The 17,185-nt window shown below is 34.6% G+C and overlaps 1 protein-coding gene across 1 annotated transcript; it reads right to left on the reverse strand.

Annotated features, from left to right (window-relative positions):
- Positions 1–1,295: 1,295 nt before the first annotated feature.
- Positions 1,296–17,155, reverse strand: TFB2M (transcription factor B2, mitochondrial). Its single transcript, XM_011384520.2, has 8 exons — positions 16,732–17,155; positions 15,750–15,838; positions 12,063–12,216; positions 11,576–11,724; positions 8,659–8,748; positions 6,145–6,207; positions 3,541–3,701; positions 1,296–2,025 (listed from the first exon to the last, which is right to left on the reverse strand). The coding sequence occupies exons 1-8, from the start codon at positions 17,039–17,041 to the stop codon at positions 1,848–1,850; spliced, it is 1,194 nt and encodes a 397-aa protein (XP_011382822.1). The 5' UTR covers positions 17,042–17,155; the 3' UTR covers positions 1,296–1,847.
- Positions 17,156–17,185: the final 30 nt, after the last annotated feature.

The following is a 17,185-nucleotide window of genomic DNA, read 5'->3' on the forward strand; positions in this document are numbered from 1 at the left end:
TGTGCTTCTTTGATCTTTTGAACCCATTCCCTTTCTGAAAAACCATCAGTTAATGCCTCTGAGCTATATTTAAAGTATTTCTCAGCTGACATTCTTGTAACCTAGTAACATGTTTAAATGTCTTCTTTAAAAAATTAAGAAATACAGGAACCCACCTCAAACGCTGCATTCTCCTTTTCTTTCTTTACACAGCCAAGGTTATCACAAGAGAAACTGTACTCAGCCACCAGGGTTGTGTCCACCACTTGTGTGAAACTGGCCTGACCTCCTAATTGCTATCACTAAGGAACTGTAAATTTTTAGTTAATTTAGTTGATCTCTCCAGAGGCTTTGGACACTATTGACTCCTCTGGGTTTTCACTATGTAACAAGAAGGCTAACCTTAATTCTAAGCTCTTGGAGTACCTTAATGCTACTGTGAGTAACTAACTCCACGTATTAAGTTCCATTAATTATTTCCATCTTTTAGTGCTTAGATAATTGTAAAATTCTTTTTTAAAAATTCTAGTTTTTTGAATGCAGAATGAAGAAAACACAGAGGCCTTTGGCTACCTGTATAGGAGGAAGTGGGGGAAGAGAACATTACACTAACTTGAATAGCCACCACTCTTGTCACCTTCTCTGCTGAGCCCCTTCTTAACTCATTTACTCCTGACAATATCTTAAGAGACAGATATCACTATGAACCATTTGGAAACCAAAGAAGAGTCTATGGTGAAATGGATGTTTTAGAAAGATTAATAGGGCAATAATAAGATGAACTGGAACATAAAAGAGAGGTACTTAAAAAGCTTCACGAGGAATTTAAGCTTAAGGCATAGGACTAGGAAAGAAACAGAAAAGAGAGAAACTGAATGACATTATGATTAGGCAGCTTACGTATTGGCAGGATACAAATTGAGAGTTTCCAGCCAGACTGATTTGTAAATGAAAGTTGGGAAGAACTGGTTTGGCTAAGTATTGTTAAGAACATCCCCTACAAAGAGTTACTAATAATATGCCTTAGGTATTATAAAGTGTTATAACAGCAAGCAAATCTAATTGAGGAGATTTAGATATGTCTCAGCTAAAATCCAGTAGCTTCTTTAAAGATTTAAGAAGATATCCTTAATTTCATTTAGGTTCATGTAAAGATCTAACTTCAGTTAAACTTTCTTGATAAAATAAAAATGCAAGGGACTTTTGAATAACACAGATTACAATGACTATACATGAAAGAATTTAAAGTGAGTAAGTTAGGGTCAATTTTATGTTTCATTAGATAGAGACCCCCCCCAAAAAAAAATCACAAAATCTTATTATTTAAAATATTTTAATTTTTAAAAGGTTTAAACCATATTAAAATTTAAATAATTTCATTACACAGTACTTACAGTTCAACGAACTGAAACAAACCACTTAAATCAGTTTTATTTACTTTCTAAACTTAAAAATATACAAACTCTTTGCCCCCTAGGAGGCTACAAAAATCAATAAAGTATTTAAATTAATACAATGTATTTGATCAAAAAGGATTTTTAAAACTAAATTTCATCTGGTAATACCCAACAATTACCAGCATGTTGACAGTAGATAGGAATTTGAAACAAATCCAATCTGATCAAATCCACAATTAACTGAAGTTTTCCTTTTATTCAGTTGTGAATGAAATAATAGCCACTGTTTTATCCAATGTACTAATGGTATCAACTTCAGAAAAAATGATCTGTCTAGTTTGTACAAAACAAAGACAGTAATAGTTACCTTCCATTAAAAGGCTGTGAGCTTTTCCAGCCTAGTTTTCCATTTGTGTCATAATTTCCAAATAAAATAAATAGCTCCAGCTCCTGTCTTAGCAGTCCAGTTCTCTATGTGACTGTGTCTTCCATGAAGTCATCATATAGCCACTTACAAGTATAATCTTTGGAACACTCTATAGTTTCAAAAAGGCGTTTAAAATCTCGAGGATACATATTCGTTATTTTTGTTTTTTCCTTTTTTCTTGTTTGCTTTAATATATCCCTTGCATCAACTGGACTCAATGAACTGCAAAAGAAATACAGAGCAAATCTGTTTAATTCTTTTTCATAAGGGCTGTCAGTTAATATTGACAGAGATAGCTTCTAAACCTAATTTAAAATGCCTATTACATATAATTAATCTTATTCAGTTTAAGAGCTTACATATACTATGTAGCTTTAACTACATTCCTAAAGTTTCATGGCTTACCTGTAATGAAAAGAGGAGATTTAGATTTTAACAAGTTCTAACCTGTGCTCAGCACCTACACTAAAACTGCAACACATTCTAATCAATTCCTACACAAAATTGTAGTTTAACGTTGCCCTTTAAAACCATTCTTCCACCTACCTCTTTTGTCTTTTAACTCTCTTTGCAAAAATATTCTTAACTCTATTTAGGTTCATGTAAAAGTTCAGTAAGTTCAAACAGCAGAAGCTGCTATCTGGCAGTTTTCAAAGAGGGAATAATCGTGCACATTTTTATGTAACAATTACTGGTGAATAAACTATAAAGCAGAAAACTGCCTTATGCGTTAGCCTCGCAAGAAACCACCAGCAAGCCTCTGACAATAAGTAAACAACTGCATTAAAGTATTTTGGTAGAAAATATTTCCAATACTTTTTGATTTTGAATAGAATCCTAGTCACAGATATAACCATGCTTTCAATTCATAGAGATCTCAAAGGGAATTGTGAACATTTTGTACCAGTTTACCATATTTATTCCTTAATTTCCTATATTATTGGTATTTTCATTCAAAATAGCCATTACCACAAGGTGACAAGATAAAATAGTGGATTACTTTTACTAGTCTATTGTCACTTTTTACATTTACATAAATATTGTCCAACCAACGGCTCATTCAGTTAATACATTTAATGATGATCAAATTAATTAAAATGATTATTTTAACATTCTGCCCATCTTCTGACAATACTTTGAATGACTATGGGCTGCTGATTATAAGGTATAATGCATAACTCAGAAATGTACACATCAGCCCTATATAAAAATTATACTTACATAGATATGAAGGAGGTAATAATTGCTGTAATCTTTTATAAAGCTTTAGATGAAAACAAAAAATTTGGTCCAGGGCAGGAAAACTAGGGTGATATAATGATCCATCCCTATTTTGTTAGGAAATAGAACCAGGAAGGACAGGCAATGACAAGAGGCAGATACTGGGTGTGCCACCACTAATGCTGACTTTTTTACCACGGCTAGTGACAAGCAGCTAGTTCTTCATAAAGGTGATCCTGAGCACATACTCTAACAAAGGTAAAACAACTTGTAGGCATCCCTGGTCATTTTTCCAAAGGAAAAAAAAATTAAGCTCAGGAGATTATGTGGAAAATATATTTTTCTCAAAATGTGCACCAGGGAGAAGGAAGTATTTTGAATATGAGTGAAAATGTGCTACCTCACTCTGTTAATCAAGATATACAAGATATAAAAAATAGACCTCTATTTTTATACGTGACAGTATAATTCTCGCATTAAACTGCTACTTTTATACTTGCTTTTATTCTTACTTACTGTAAGTGGTCTATTAGCTTGGCATTGCGCTTCATAAAGCACTGCTTTAACATGTGAAAAAATACATCATAGTTAACAGGTGTTAAGTTTTTTGTAAATAAATTTCTACGAGGAGTCAATCGAATAAAACACAGGTTTTGTTGTATTTGTTCTAACGATTCCTGGAAAGAAGGGAAAATAAATTGTATTAGTCATAAAATATTGCCAGAGCAAAACATTGTTCATTTACTCATTCAAGCTACATGTTAGAAGAGGCAATCAACATAGATCCTGAAGGTCCCTGTATGTTATTGGCTGTGCCAAGAATGCAAGGCTCTAACCCGCTCTTTACCTGAGCCATTTCTCAGGGTTTTTGCTGTGAGCCACCTTGAGGGTTGAGATAATGTCTCTCTCTGGGACAAAAAAAAAAGCAGGCTTGCTTAATGTTTGGTATGAAAGGAGTGGACTCCTTCAGCTGTGTCTGTTCCTCAGCTGCAATGCAGACCCACTGCATGCACACCATCCAGGTAAGCCATACCACATCACTCCATGGGACTTGGCAAATAAAATCCTTGTCTGACCCAAGAGTCCATGTCTTTGGCCACACCATCCAGGTAAGCCATACCACATCACTCCATGGGACTTGGCAAATAAAATCCTTGTCTGACCCAAGAGTCCGTGTCTTTGGCCACCACCCATTAACTTGTGAGTAAGGCAAAATCAAATCCCAAACACGACAGTAACATGTATTGAGTCTCTTCTCTATTTGAGGCATAATGCCAAATCCTAAGAATAATAAAATGTTGACTTTTAATTTTCAATTGGACAGTTTTATAAAATATGGAGTTGGCAAGCTATGGTCCATTGCCTGTTTTCTAGTCTGGAGCTAAGAATGGTTTCACATTTGTAAAGGATTTTAAAAAAAAAAAAAAGAAGCAATAAACAAAGAATACATGATATAGACTATCTGTGGCCTGCAAAGCATAAAACATTTATCATCTAGCCCTGCTCCAGAATATTATTATACAGATTAAAATAAAAACAGTATATCACTCAATGTAAGGTTAAGATTTTTTCCCCCTAAAATTATCCCTCATAAAAAAGGAGAACTTTATGTTTCCTTAGGAAATTTCACATATTAGGTAGTGATCCCTTATTTATTTTATATGTATTTAAATATAAATATTATTTGTAGAAGATATATCAGCCCTCCAAAAAAAATTGTAATCAATTCTAGTTTCTAGTTTTGGATGGCTACAGCTTAAGGAAGTGGTAAAAAGGCAAAAAATTCTAAAATATTTAATTATTAATTACAGAGAGGGATAACAGAATTCAAAATGTTACATGCTATTAACAAGTCTTTTGAAGGTGACTTTAAAAAGCAACCTGGAAAACAGCTTTAGAGTTACAAATATACATTTACCTAACAGGGAAGCTTTTTAAAAAGCTTTCCTGATGTTAAATAGGTGGCTATTTGTAACTTAGGAAAAAAGTTCCAATTATAGCATAAAAACATGGCTTCAAAAAAGCATGAAATCTCAAACACTTGGATGGAAATGATGATGTGCTCTAAAAAACTAAAAAGATAAAGTATTTCTGTAGCAGTTAGGAACATGCTAATATCAAAGTTCTGTGAAGTATCTGAATATGATTTTCTCAAGAAACATGATATTCGATTATTTCATCTTTATCCCTAAAAGTTTATACATTTAAGTTGGCCAAAAAAAATTTGTAGCTTTTGATCTTACCATTGAGAAAATGAGAAAGTACCTTATATACAGAGTTGTTCATTTTGGGGACACTTGGGTAAGTTCCTAATGGTATCTGGCCAAAATGTATCCCTCCTATTTTGTGAGGCTATATAAATTATGCTTATTTAGAATGAAAGAGAACTAAAAGCACAATGATCACAATAATGATTGATCACTCTAAAATCAGACCCATTTCTAAACTGATAATTTTAAGAGTAAGGGCAAAAAAGTAAACAAACGGAAACTTCATGCTGAGCTGATATGATGGAATTCAGGCATCATTAGCATTTAATCCTAAAGCAGAACTCTTGAGTTCAAATATTAGTTTTGAAACTTCACCTACTTTATGACAATTGCACACGTACCCTGATATAAATTAAATAGAGGATCACTTTATACCATCATCACTTTGGATCTTTAGAAAGGTGAAAAAAACAAAAACAAAAGCCCCCACTCCCTGGGTAGGAAACAGATGCACCTACTGGTGAATTCAACCATTATAAGTAGTAATATTGCAAATTTCTGAGTTATTAATAAGGTATAAATTTTTGTTTTTAGTTTGCCACATTAGAATATTTAAATGATTAAATTTTCCAGATTTAATCATTTCACTTTCATTTTCAAAAGAGATAAAAATGGAAGTCCATGTTTAAGCCTATTACTATGCTAGCTTCCACTGTATAAATAGCTGAAAAATACAATTCTCTTCCAAAATAATTTGAATTTATTAAAAGCAATAAGATATGTTTAAAGAACATTTCTAGATATTCTAAATTAAAAATTTTAATAAATAAAGAATACCAGATAATCTTAAAGAGAACAAAAGATGTTCCACTTAGAGGAAAAACAGGGAAAGGTATTTGTCCATTCTTACCCTACACTTTGGCTTTCCCAGTTGCCCGTTTTGGGTGTATATGTCAAATGATGACCAAGGCTCCTTGAGGGAAGATAAACAAAAACATTTCTTTTAGTTCTCTGTGGTCCACGTGTCCCAAATTATTTGCTGCCTTGAAAAATATCCTGCCTAAACAGAATGAACCCAAGTCACCAGTCTAATTGGATTTAAGAAAAACAACATGTGATAGTTAAAACATATACATCTCTCTTTATTTTTTTTGTTTTGATAAAGAAATGGAGACTCAAAGGTCTATCCCAATATTGGTAACTATTATTTAGATAAAAGAAAGTTACTCTAAACACAATTACACAAATAGGTTCCCAAGTTATACTTTTTAACAGCCAACATTTCCATATTAGAGTCATAGTCAGTTTAGGAGCTATTAGATCACTACTGAGGATATATGTGCCTTACTTTAGTGGGAAAAAACTATTCCTCAAACTCATTTGAATATGTTGGGACATGTAAGGAGATATACAAATAAAGATACTGTGTCGATTTTGAAAAAGACCATTACTTTTTTTGTATCTAATTTTTGTGCACACAATTTTGTTTGTGAAGCAATTTTAAAAGATGACCCAACCAAAAAAATTATCAAAAAATATATATACACACAGATTAAATTCCAAAATAAGAGTGGGTTAAAACAGCATCTGACAGACTTAAAAGACAAAAACCTACGATACTGAACATAGGTTTGAATGGTCGAAAATGGTAATTTATTACTATGTACAGTGGCAACTGAAGTGGCATAAAAAATACAATTGTTGCCCATCCATGAAATTCCTAGCGGTTCCAAGAATGTCAGTAAGTGGGGGAAGGCCGAGCAGCAGCAGCGTGCAGTGGGCATTGCAGTTCCCCCGACTCGGGTCTATTCACAGCAGCTGGGGCACAGCAGTAGGTGCCCAGGAGACCTCATCCCCATCTACCAAAGCAACAGGAGAATAAATCCTGTAAGACCCTGGGAACTGAGTTGCACAGCTGACCCTCCAGCTGTAGATATATAATGGACAAATGTTTAAAAAGTTGGGTTCACAAAGACCTTTCTGGCGGTTAATAAAAGACGAAAATCAACATGGGGCCTTTGAAGACAAATACGCAGAACAAGAAAACAATGGAACTTGAAGTCCTCAGGGGACCTCGATGAAGAAACTAGCTGGAAGCCACAAGGACAGAGGAGGCTGAGATGAAGAGCCCACAGAATGAGGGGAAATCAGTGTACTAAGAAAGGATTTTAGGGAAACCAAGAACTACATACCAAGATGACAACATATAGTAAAGGCAGAAAGCAGGGTCAGTGCTGGGAAGACTAAGTGAAAAGATTTCTGGGAATACAGGAAAATGATGAGAGTATGACAGATACAAAAGACAAGCAACAGAGATCCAACCTAAGAACCACATATGTTTTGGAGGGGAAAAAAGCATAATTGGAACCAAAGCTAAAATCAACTGAGACTATTCTAACAAGTAAACACATTAAAGGGCTTCATGTGTTCCTGGACAAAAGCAATGAAGACACATTGCAAAATTTAAAAATTAAACCGATACATCCTTCAAAGAACAAGGCTCATAAAATATACAAACACATCCTATAAAAACTTGATATATACTCTACTAAAATAAAAAAGAATATGCAAATGGCAAAAAAGAAATAGTATTTATCATTTTTTTACTCTAGCCCTCTGCTATATATAATATGTGGCAGTCACCAGTCACAAGTGGCTATTAAACACTTGAAATGTGTTTGAGACGTGTTGCAAAATATACAGTGGATTTCAAAGCCCTCGTACACAAAAAGAATGTAAACTATGTAATAACTAATTTAAAAGATTGATTATATACTGAAACATTTTGAATTGAGATGGTTTAACAAAATATAACATTAAAATTAATTCCATCTGTTTCTTTTTTACTTTTGATAATGTGGTTACTAAAAAATGTAAATTTGCATATGTGTCTTACACTGTAATTCTATAACTCTGATCTTGCCTAAGGAAACTAAAATGGGAAATGCTCTACAATGAAATATTAAGTAGCCATTAAAAATTTAAGAAAAAATATTCAGTGACAAGGGAAGAAACTTATAGTTAACTTTTAGCTATTAAGTTAAAAAAATAAGATATAAAATAATATAATCTTCACTATATAAAGAAAAAAATAGCATAGGAAAAATAAAAGACTAAAAATATGTCACAAATGTCAGTAGTAACCTCTGGGTGGTAGAACTATAGTGGTGATTGTTTAATTCTTTTCTTTCATTAACATCTTATATTTTTACAATGATCAATATATTATTTTTATAATCAGAGAAAAACATAAATATTCATGATAAAAACAGCAGCACAAAGTTACCTCACTCTCTTGTCTTCAATAGTTGGGAAAAATAATAAAATTAATCTTGAATTTTTTTCTCCATTTACTGGTCACAGAAATGTAGCCTCTCTGAAAACAACCAAGTTCTCTGCTGAAATTTAGAACAGTTTTACTCACCCTATGCAGAAGCTTAATCTCACAAGCTACTTGCCAGAGCACACTGAGTGCCTGGTACAGGTGTGGATTCTGCGGATTTGCCATTAGCTTCTAGTAAGAGGGAAACAGAAAGTACACGTTATACAAAGTATAATCAATTAAAACCAAATGTTGGATCTTAATAGTAACAACAATGCGTAGCAATTAAAGAAAATTAGATTTAAATGCAAAATCTTAACTGCAACCGTTTCAAAGAAGAGAAAGGCCTTTTAAATTTTAATACTGAACTATATTATTCTGTACACTTTAAAAAGAACATATCTGAGACTTAATTCCTTTAACCATATCTAATCCATCGGGGTAAAAACCTCATTAAAGAAAAAATTGAAACAAAAATGTATAATTACCACGGAGGACAGGTGTATTAGAATATGTACCAAGTGAGCTATTAAATTTTGAGTCAAGAATTGTTCAGCTGAGACTTGAAAGAAAAGAGGTTACGTCAGGGAATGAGAAGGCACTACAGAGAGGAAACCACACGTGAAAAGACTCACAGTGAAAGAAGCATTAGAACATTTTCCGAGCAGCAAGATGAAACCTGATAAAGTGAAAGTTTCCTATTGCTCTTCCTTTCATTCTTTCACATATTTACTGTATGTACAGTCTCAAGGTTCTGAGCCCCCTACTCTCCTTCTACAGATAGTCACTATTTACCTACTTTCCAGGTCTTGGTGAGCAAATCATCCCCTCTCTTCTTGCCCCGCTACCTAACCCATAGCTCCATTTTATACAAATACGCGTCTCCTGTTATATTGGACTGAAAGATTAATAACATGAGGCATTCTGGGCAGAAAAGAAACATGACTCTCAAGGCAATATAAATGATTTCAGGAGGCCCTTTCATATCAGTGAATCAAAAATAAAGTCTGAAACTCTAAAGATTCCACAAAAAAACTGTTAGCATAAAGGAATTCAGCAAAGTTGGAGGACAAAAATCAACACAAAAGTCAGTTGTATTTCCATACACTAACAATGAACAATCTGAAAAGGAAATTAAGAAAACAATTCCATTTACAAAAGCATCAAATAGTAAGGAATCAACCAAGGAAGTGGAAAATTTGTACACTGAAAACTACGAACACTGCTGAAAGAAATTAAAGAAGACACAAATAAATAAAAACACATCCTGTGTTCATCGTTTGGAAGATTTAATATTGTTAAGATGTCAATACAACCCAAGTGATCAACGAATTCAATGCAATCCCTATGAAAATCTCAAAGATTTTTTTTTTTGCAGAAATAGAAAAATTCACCTTAAAATTCATATGGAATCTCAGCAGACACCAAACAGCCTAACCAACCTTTAGAAAGAACAAAATTGGAAGACTCGTAATTCCTGATTTCAAAATTTACTACAAAGTTACAGTAATCAAAATAGTGTGGTACAGGCATAAAGATAAACACATAGAACAATGGAATAAAACAGAATCCAGAAATGGATCCTCATGAATTTGGTCAAGTGATTTTTCAACAAGGGCACCAATGGGGAAAGGACAGTCTTTCAACAAAGGTGCTGGGAAAAGTGCATATCCACATGCAAAAGAATGAAGTTGGACCCTTACCTAATATCATATAAAAAAAAGTAATTCAAAATGGATCAAAGACCTAAACATAAGAGCTAAAACTATAAAACTCAGAATAAAATGGAAAAAATCTTCATTACATTGGATTTGGCAATGATTTCTGATATATGACACCAAGGCAGAGCAACAAAAAGAAAAAAGACAAATTAGACGTTGTCAAAATTTAAAACTTTCGGAATCAAAGGATACCATCGACAATGTGAAAAGGCAACCCATAAAAGGGGAGAAAAATATCTGCAAATTGCATACCTAAGAAGGGATTAATATTGAGAACATATAAGAATTCCTAAAACTCAACAACAAAAAAAACCAGACAACTCAATTAACTACTCCAAAGAAGATATACAAATAAAAAGATGCTCGACATCACTAATCTTTAGGAAAATCAAATTCAAAACCACAATGAGATACCACTTTACACCATTAGGATGGGTATTTTCGAAGAAACATAAAACTATAGGTGTTGGAGAAAATGTGGAGAAACTGGAACTCCTGTGCCCTGCTGGTGGGACTATAAAATGGTGCAGCCACTGTGAAAACCAGTAAGATGGTTCCTCAAAAAATTAAAAATAGAATTACCATATGATCCAGCAATTCCACTTCTGGGTATATACCCAGAAGAAATTGAAAACAAGGACTCAAAGAGATATTTGCACACCAATGTTCACAGCAGCATTATTCACAATAACCAAAAGGAGGAAGCAACCCAAATATCCACTGATGAATGAATGGATAAATAAAAGGTGGTGGATATATACCATGGAATATTATTCAGTCTTAAAAAGGAATGAAATGCTGACACATGCTACAACTTGGATGAACCCTAAAGACATTATGCTAAGTGAAATAGGCCAGACACAAAGAGAAATATTATATGATTCCACTTATACGAGATACCTAGAATAGTCAAGTTCATAGAGATAGAAAGCAGAACAATAGTTACCAGCGGCTCATGGGGGGAGAAAATAGGGAGTTAGTGTCTAATGGGTACAGAGTGTCAGTATGAATGATGAACAAGTTCTGAGAAGAGGCAGATGGTGGTAACAGTTGTACCACAATGTAAATGTACTAATGCCACTGAACTGTACACTGAAGAAAAGTTAAAATGGTAAATTATATATAATTTACCACAATTAAAAAAAATGTAAAAACTTGAATCTAAAGATTGCTCTACAGAAATATAAAAACAATCTTAGTACTCTCAAAAGTCATGAGCCCAAATTAAGAGTACTCAAAGAAAACCTGCAGAACTCTTTCAAAGCCAAAAATAAATCAAGTACTTGTTAATAACTCACCTGGCATTCCTTTTCATTAATAAACAAATTTAGCTCTACTCGTCCATATCTATACACAGAAGTACAGGAATATATGTCATGTAAAAGTTTCCAAAGCGTCTTTCTCTCGTTTTTAGTTGGGAAGATTCCAACTACTTTTAAAGGGATACCTGTTAAGAATACAAGCAAATATATTTGAATAAATTCTTAACACTTTTCCCATGACCACATTTTATTGAGTCAAACTAAGTTAACAAACTATATTAATATTAATTTTCTTTCAATTAAAAGTAATCCTCAGTAGGTTTCCTTGATATGGAACTTGGTTTCGGCACAACTGCTCTGATTATTTGTGTCTAGGTGAAAGGAGAACAATATTCAACTTAAGAGCATCATCCCGTAAATTTATAACATAAGCTGTACACGAATCTGTTCAACAAACCAGGTACATTACTAGAGAAAGCAGGCAAATTATAAGGTATTTGCTTTAGTGAGTGACAAAAATTACCTTTTGACCAAGGAAGTGCTTCTATTCCCAAATTCTGAAAAAGCAACTCTGAAGTCACAGTAGGAGGTTTTACTGTTCCATAATTTCTAGGATCCAGTTTAAAAAAGTCACAGTGGACTATATCTAGTTTTCCACCCAGATTTCTTCCTAGGGACTGAGAGACAGAGATAACACATTAAGAAATTTCTGTGTTTTGCAGACTTTGTAACAATTTAAAGATCTACTTCAAAAAAATTGTTATAAAAACATTAGTACCTAAACAAAGTTGTAAAGAAACCATTACTAATAGACTCTAAAGTTTAACCGTTAATACAAATCAATTAATGCCTGAAAAATAATGAAAGTACAACAATCTTATCAAGAAAAAGCCCCAAAACAAAAAGCCTTCAACAAATTTTTACTTATCCTTTTACTTTCTTTATGTCAATGGCATCATCAGTTGTTCGAAAAGCTTCTTCACACTAATCTCTAATTCTTTAGTAGTGGCTGCCTGGAGCACTGGGCACAGATTCTGAGACCACAGCTGGGTTCAGGTAGGGAGCTGTGATCCATCTGCTAGTTACAGAAAGATGTTTCACAGTCGAGAAAAACAAAAAAAAATATTAAAGTGAAAGGTAGATGATTCAAGAGAGTATTCCTTTTTTTCTGGAAGAGTTTCGTTAGTCCTTCACCAAATGAACTTAACTTATTGTGTAAGTCACTCTCCACTTTCCCCTTAATTTCTCATTTACTTTTTCTCAAGACAGGCAATTCTAGAAGGAAAGCTCCTGGTCTGCGGCAGGAGGTCCAAGATACCTCAATCTTTTTAAAGCCTTGATTTGCTCATCTAGCAGTAGCGCTAGAGAACTTAGTACTGAGAGGATTAGCTACAGACTCTGTACACTTAATTTGAAATTACAAGAAATCATTTAGAAGGCAATATGCTTTCATGTGCATATTTAGGTTTTCATACAGAGAATTCTACGAGTATTTATCAAGGTTTCAACAAATTTGCAATTCAATGTTATGAATTAAAAAAACTTTTTTCTTAAGCATTTGAGTTCAACCAATAAATATTACTAAATTTATAAATCTAATAAATTTCAGTGATCACTTTCAAAGAGACCCTGGAAAGACTAATAGAAGGAACAGATTGGGGGTGGAAATCACCAATTTTTGGTTGTGTTAATTTTGAGATACTGATTAGGTGATCCAAGGGAAGATGCCAGGTAGGAAGCTGTAGAGCTGGTCGGTGGAGTGGTCCAGGCTGAAGATATAAATTTATAAGGATTTGGCTTGTCGAAGATAATTAATTAAAGCCAGGGAGATGAGATCTCTAGGGACAAGTACACAGGACTATGGCAAAGTATGGAGTAACTTCAGAGTCTCGTGACAAGGAGCTGAGACTAAGACAAAAAGTAAAGAAGAAAACCAAAAGAGTGTGGTATTATGAACCCTAAAGAAAAAAGCACTCATATAATGCGTACCTTAAAAACTGGTTAAATTATTCTATATGTATAGCAATAAAATAATCCCACAATCTGTCATATTTTAATCTAATTAAGGAAAGCTAATGAATTTTGGCTTGATGGGAATGTAAAAAGAATGTATACTTTATGACTTTGTTATACTTGCACCCCAAAAGGGCACATGCATTTTTGTTTTAGCGCCTGTCACTAACCATTCAATTCAAACATGGTAACAGTCAAAACTCCAGAATAAATCATTTGATTCATAATAGTGAAATCACATTTTAAAACTTGACTGTATTTTGGATTCAAAAACAGAAAGAAAAAAGGACAGAGGAAAGAGAAGTAACCCTTGAGTTTCCACTAATCATTATATTAGGCACTTCAGTTTACCTTATGTAAATTACATCAAGATAAACAAAAGCTGGTATCTCTTCAAATGAACATATACAGCTAAGTATTTCTGCAACAATAGTTTCCATGATTCAAATAGGATATACCATGATTTGTCATTAGAGAACACAATTTGTAACAAGTGTATCTCTAGTACATCCAGTTAGGAAAACAAACAGTTCCTGCTTGAAACATTGTTAATGTGGAGCCCCAGGAATTTTATCTGGTCAATGGAGAGGGGAAGCAGGAGGAGGGATTTTAAAGTTAGATAAAAATCGGGAGTCAAGCATCATCTCTGAAAATCCTTTCAGTTTTTAGGATTAAACTTGAGAACCTTTGAGAGGCTAGAAGCATTGTCTGCTAAGAGCACCACTTTAAGGCCTTGATTTAGGATCACAAAGGTTCTAGTTAAATGGTTTCTTCCTTTTATCTTGGCAAACACATGAATTCACACAAAGCTTTATTTGAATTGCTTTTCACTTCATCCCTACAATGGTTAATAAGTGAAAGAACATGTACTAAGGGTTGAGCTCAAGTTAGAGCTGAAAGGAGGAGGAACTGGTGAATTACAAAAAAATAAAACCATAACTAGAACGAAAACTAGTTCGAATCAGACAGGCTTTAGTCGACGATGTTCAGATTTTGTGCTTACATTTATAGCTTCAGAAACATTTTATAACTGATATTTCTGTAAGATATATTATGTCAAGAATTTTCTAGCCCCTACCTCTCCTTTTTTCATTAAATCAATTGTTTTTAAACTGTTATCTTGATCTTATAGAAAAGCAACTATTGTGTTACAGGATAACAAACTGTAAACGAAGACATTTTAATGCCATCTAAATATGTGAACATAGAGATTCATTTTCAAAAGTAGGCCTTTTAAAAAAAAAATCAAGATTAAACCTATCTTGTTTTTAATTTCCAAGTTGAAATTACAGATGGCTATGTTTACTAAATCACATTTCATGATCTTGAATATGTGAATAACTTGTGTTCTTTTTCTCTTCATGATTCTGGAATTCCAACAGATTTTGCATCAATTAAATAACCTTGCTAGAACCTTCCAACAGATTTTGCATCAATTAAATAACCTTTTCAAAGCGGTCAATTGTAGAATAATGCACATAGTTTTATTAATAAACAAATAAGCAAACAGCTATATTTGGTAGACATTCCCATGATTATTTATTGACATCCTGCAGTTTTAGACAACAATATTTTACGTGAATTCAGGAAGTTGACATAGGGAGATATGAGTCCTAAACTGAATCTAGAGATTTATAAAGGAGAGAGGAAGAGAAAGAGGAAGAAAAAGAGGTTGGCAATGATGTAAGAAAGTTCCAGTTTACTGTTATGTGATCTTGTCTGCTATATCAGAAGCAGAATTCACTGAAAAAATCCATTTGGACAATGCTTTCACTTCTTGCAATTGTATCTGATCATACCAAACCTTTCTTGCCCCTGAAACACTAAATCCAAAGTTAATATAGTCCCATTAACCTGATCTTACTATTTCACTTAGATTGTAAGCTCACAGAAAGCAAGGGCACAGCACAGCCTACTAGAGACAAGGAAATAAACCTAGAGATACCAGTTATACACTTTGCTCAAAGACACTCAAATAGTCTGTAGCAGAGATAGAAGCAGAAAACAAGTCTCAAAACTCCAATCTTTTAGTCATTCAACAAGCATTGATACTTACTATGTTCTATTCATAGAGGCTGAAAATCTAAGGCATGGGCCCTAAAAGTGATCTGACAAAAATAGCGTGCTTAATTTTACTTCTCTAAACCACTGCAAAGGGAACTGACTGATGAGTTATTTTTATAAACTAAAAATATACCTCCAAATGTGGAATAAAAGTTCTGTCACTTTCAAGGGCAATCACTCTGGCACCTCTTTCAAGTAATGCTTGAGTCAGGATTCCAGGACCTAGTATATTAACACAAAGAAAAGGTTATTTACAAAAGAAACAATTTGTCAGTATCAAAAAAAAATCAGATGTTTTACATGTATTATCTAATTTTAATTCTAACGACATCCCCAAAGTAGATTTACATTCCTTGTTTACATATAAGGAACCGGGATTAGATACAGTCACTTGACTCTAACTTCGCAAATGGTTACGTGGTACTGCTTGGCATTGAACCCATTCTTCCAAAGACGGCAAAACCTGCACTCTTAACCACAACGCTTCACCTCCTCTCAAGGAAAAAAAAAGGTTGCCTCTAGCTTACTCACAGTGTATCCAGATATTATCATCATCAAAGATACTGTCTAACCCAGGGGTCCCCAACCCCCAGGCTCCGTCCCTGGCCTGTTAAGAACCCGGCTGCACAGTTTGCAGCGGCTCCCTAGCGCTAGCATCACCGCCTGGGCACAACCTCAGACCGTCAGGCAATACATTCTCATAGGAGCGCAGGTCCCTGGTGCCAAAAAGTTGGGGACTCCTACATAGAACTGACTCCTCACGATGGGAAATGATGTTGTAAAAAGTTATTTTTCAAAAAGTCTATAAATCTTGTGTTCTCAGCATCCTGCTAATGGTTTACTGGAGATGCACGGAAGGGTAAAAGTTCTTGGGGGGTCGGGGGGAGGGACAGGTTGCAACTATCTTGGGGAATCTAAGAGCATGTTCTATCAAAATATTGTGTAAAGTGCAAACTGCTACAGAAATAGTCTATTGTGTCATGATTAGTATAAACCATATAAGCTGCTTAAAGGAAGGGGCCGTGTCTTACACAGCAACCCAAGGTAATCAAAAATTTGCAGAAGCGATGAACATCCAAAAAAAAAAAAAAAAATGCAATCCACGATGGACTCACCTGGATTGCACTCCAGGAATAGCTGACAAGCTTCGTGTTCTTCCCGAAGGATCTGCCCCACAGTCTCAGCCAGTCTCGGACTGGTTATGTAACGCCTGGATTCTAAGCGGCACTTAGACACCCACGAGGGCGATTCTCCGAAACCCTGACTTGGCAACAGCTGCGGCTGGAAGTCAGAATAACCACGGCCGTTCCTCGCCAGGACGTCCCTCCACCTCGCCGCTCCGCACCTCAAAACGCAAAAACGACCAGCACCGGAAAAGGCTGACCACGTCAGCCGCGGTGGAAGCCCCGCCACTGGGACCCACATCTTCACCCTCTAGGGTCTGTCCCAATGTCACCCACGGTCATTACATCGTCAGCGAACTCCACACAGGGAATCCCACGTGCAGCAGAGCCCCACCACCGGCTAGGCCGGGCGGAAGTAAACGCTACAAACTGCGCATGCGAACAT

The sequence above is a fragment of the Pteropus vampyrus genome, unplaced genomic scaffold (genome assembly GCF_000151845.1).
Source record: "Pteropus vampyrus isolate Shadow unplaced genomic scaffold, Pvam_2.0 Scaffold584, whole genome shotgun sequence".
NCBI classification, from domain to species: domain Eukaryota; kingdom Metazoa; phylum Chordata; class Mammalia; order Chiroptera; family Pteropodidae; genus Pteropus; species Pteropus vampyrus.

Coding starts and splice junctions, on each gene's coding strand:
- TFB2M (XM_011384520.2), bottom strand. CDS start 17,041: ATGTGGGTCCCAGTGGCGGGGCTTCCACCGCGGCTGACGTGGTCAGCC. Junction 11,725..12,062: donor AGCACTTCCTTGGTCAAAAG/GTAATTTTTGTC, acceptor TATTCTTAACAG/GTATCCCTTTAAAAGTAGTT. Junction 3,702..6,144: donor TGGGAAAGCCAAAGTGTAGG/GTAAGAATGGAC, acceptor CCTTCTTTCCAG/GAATCGTTAGAACAAATACA.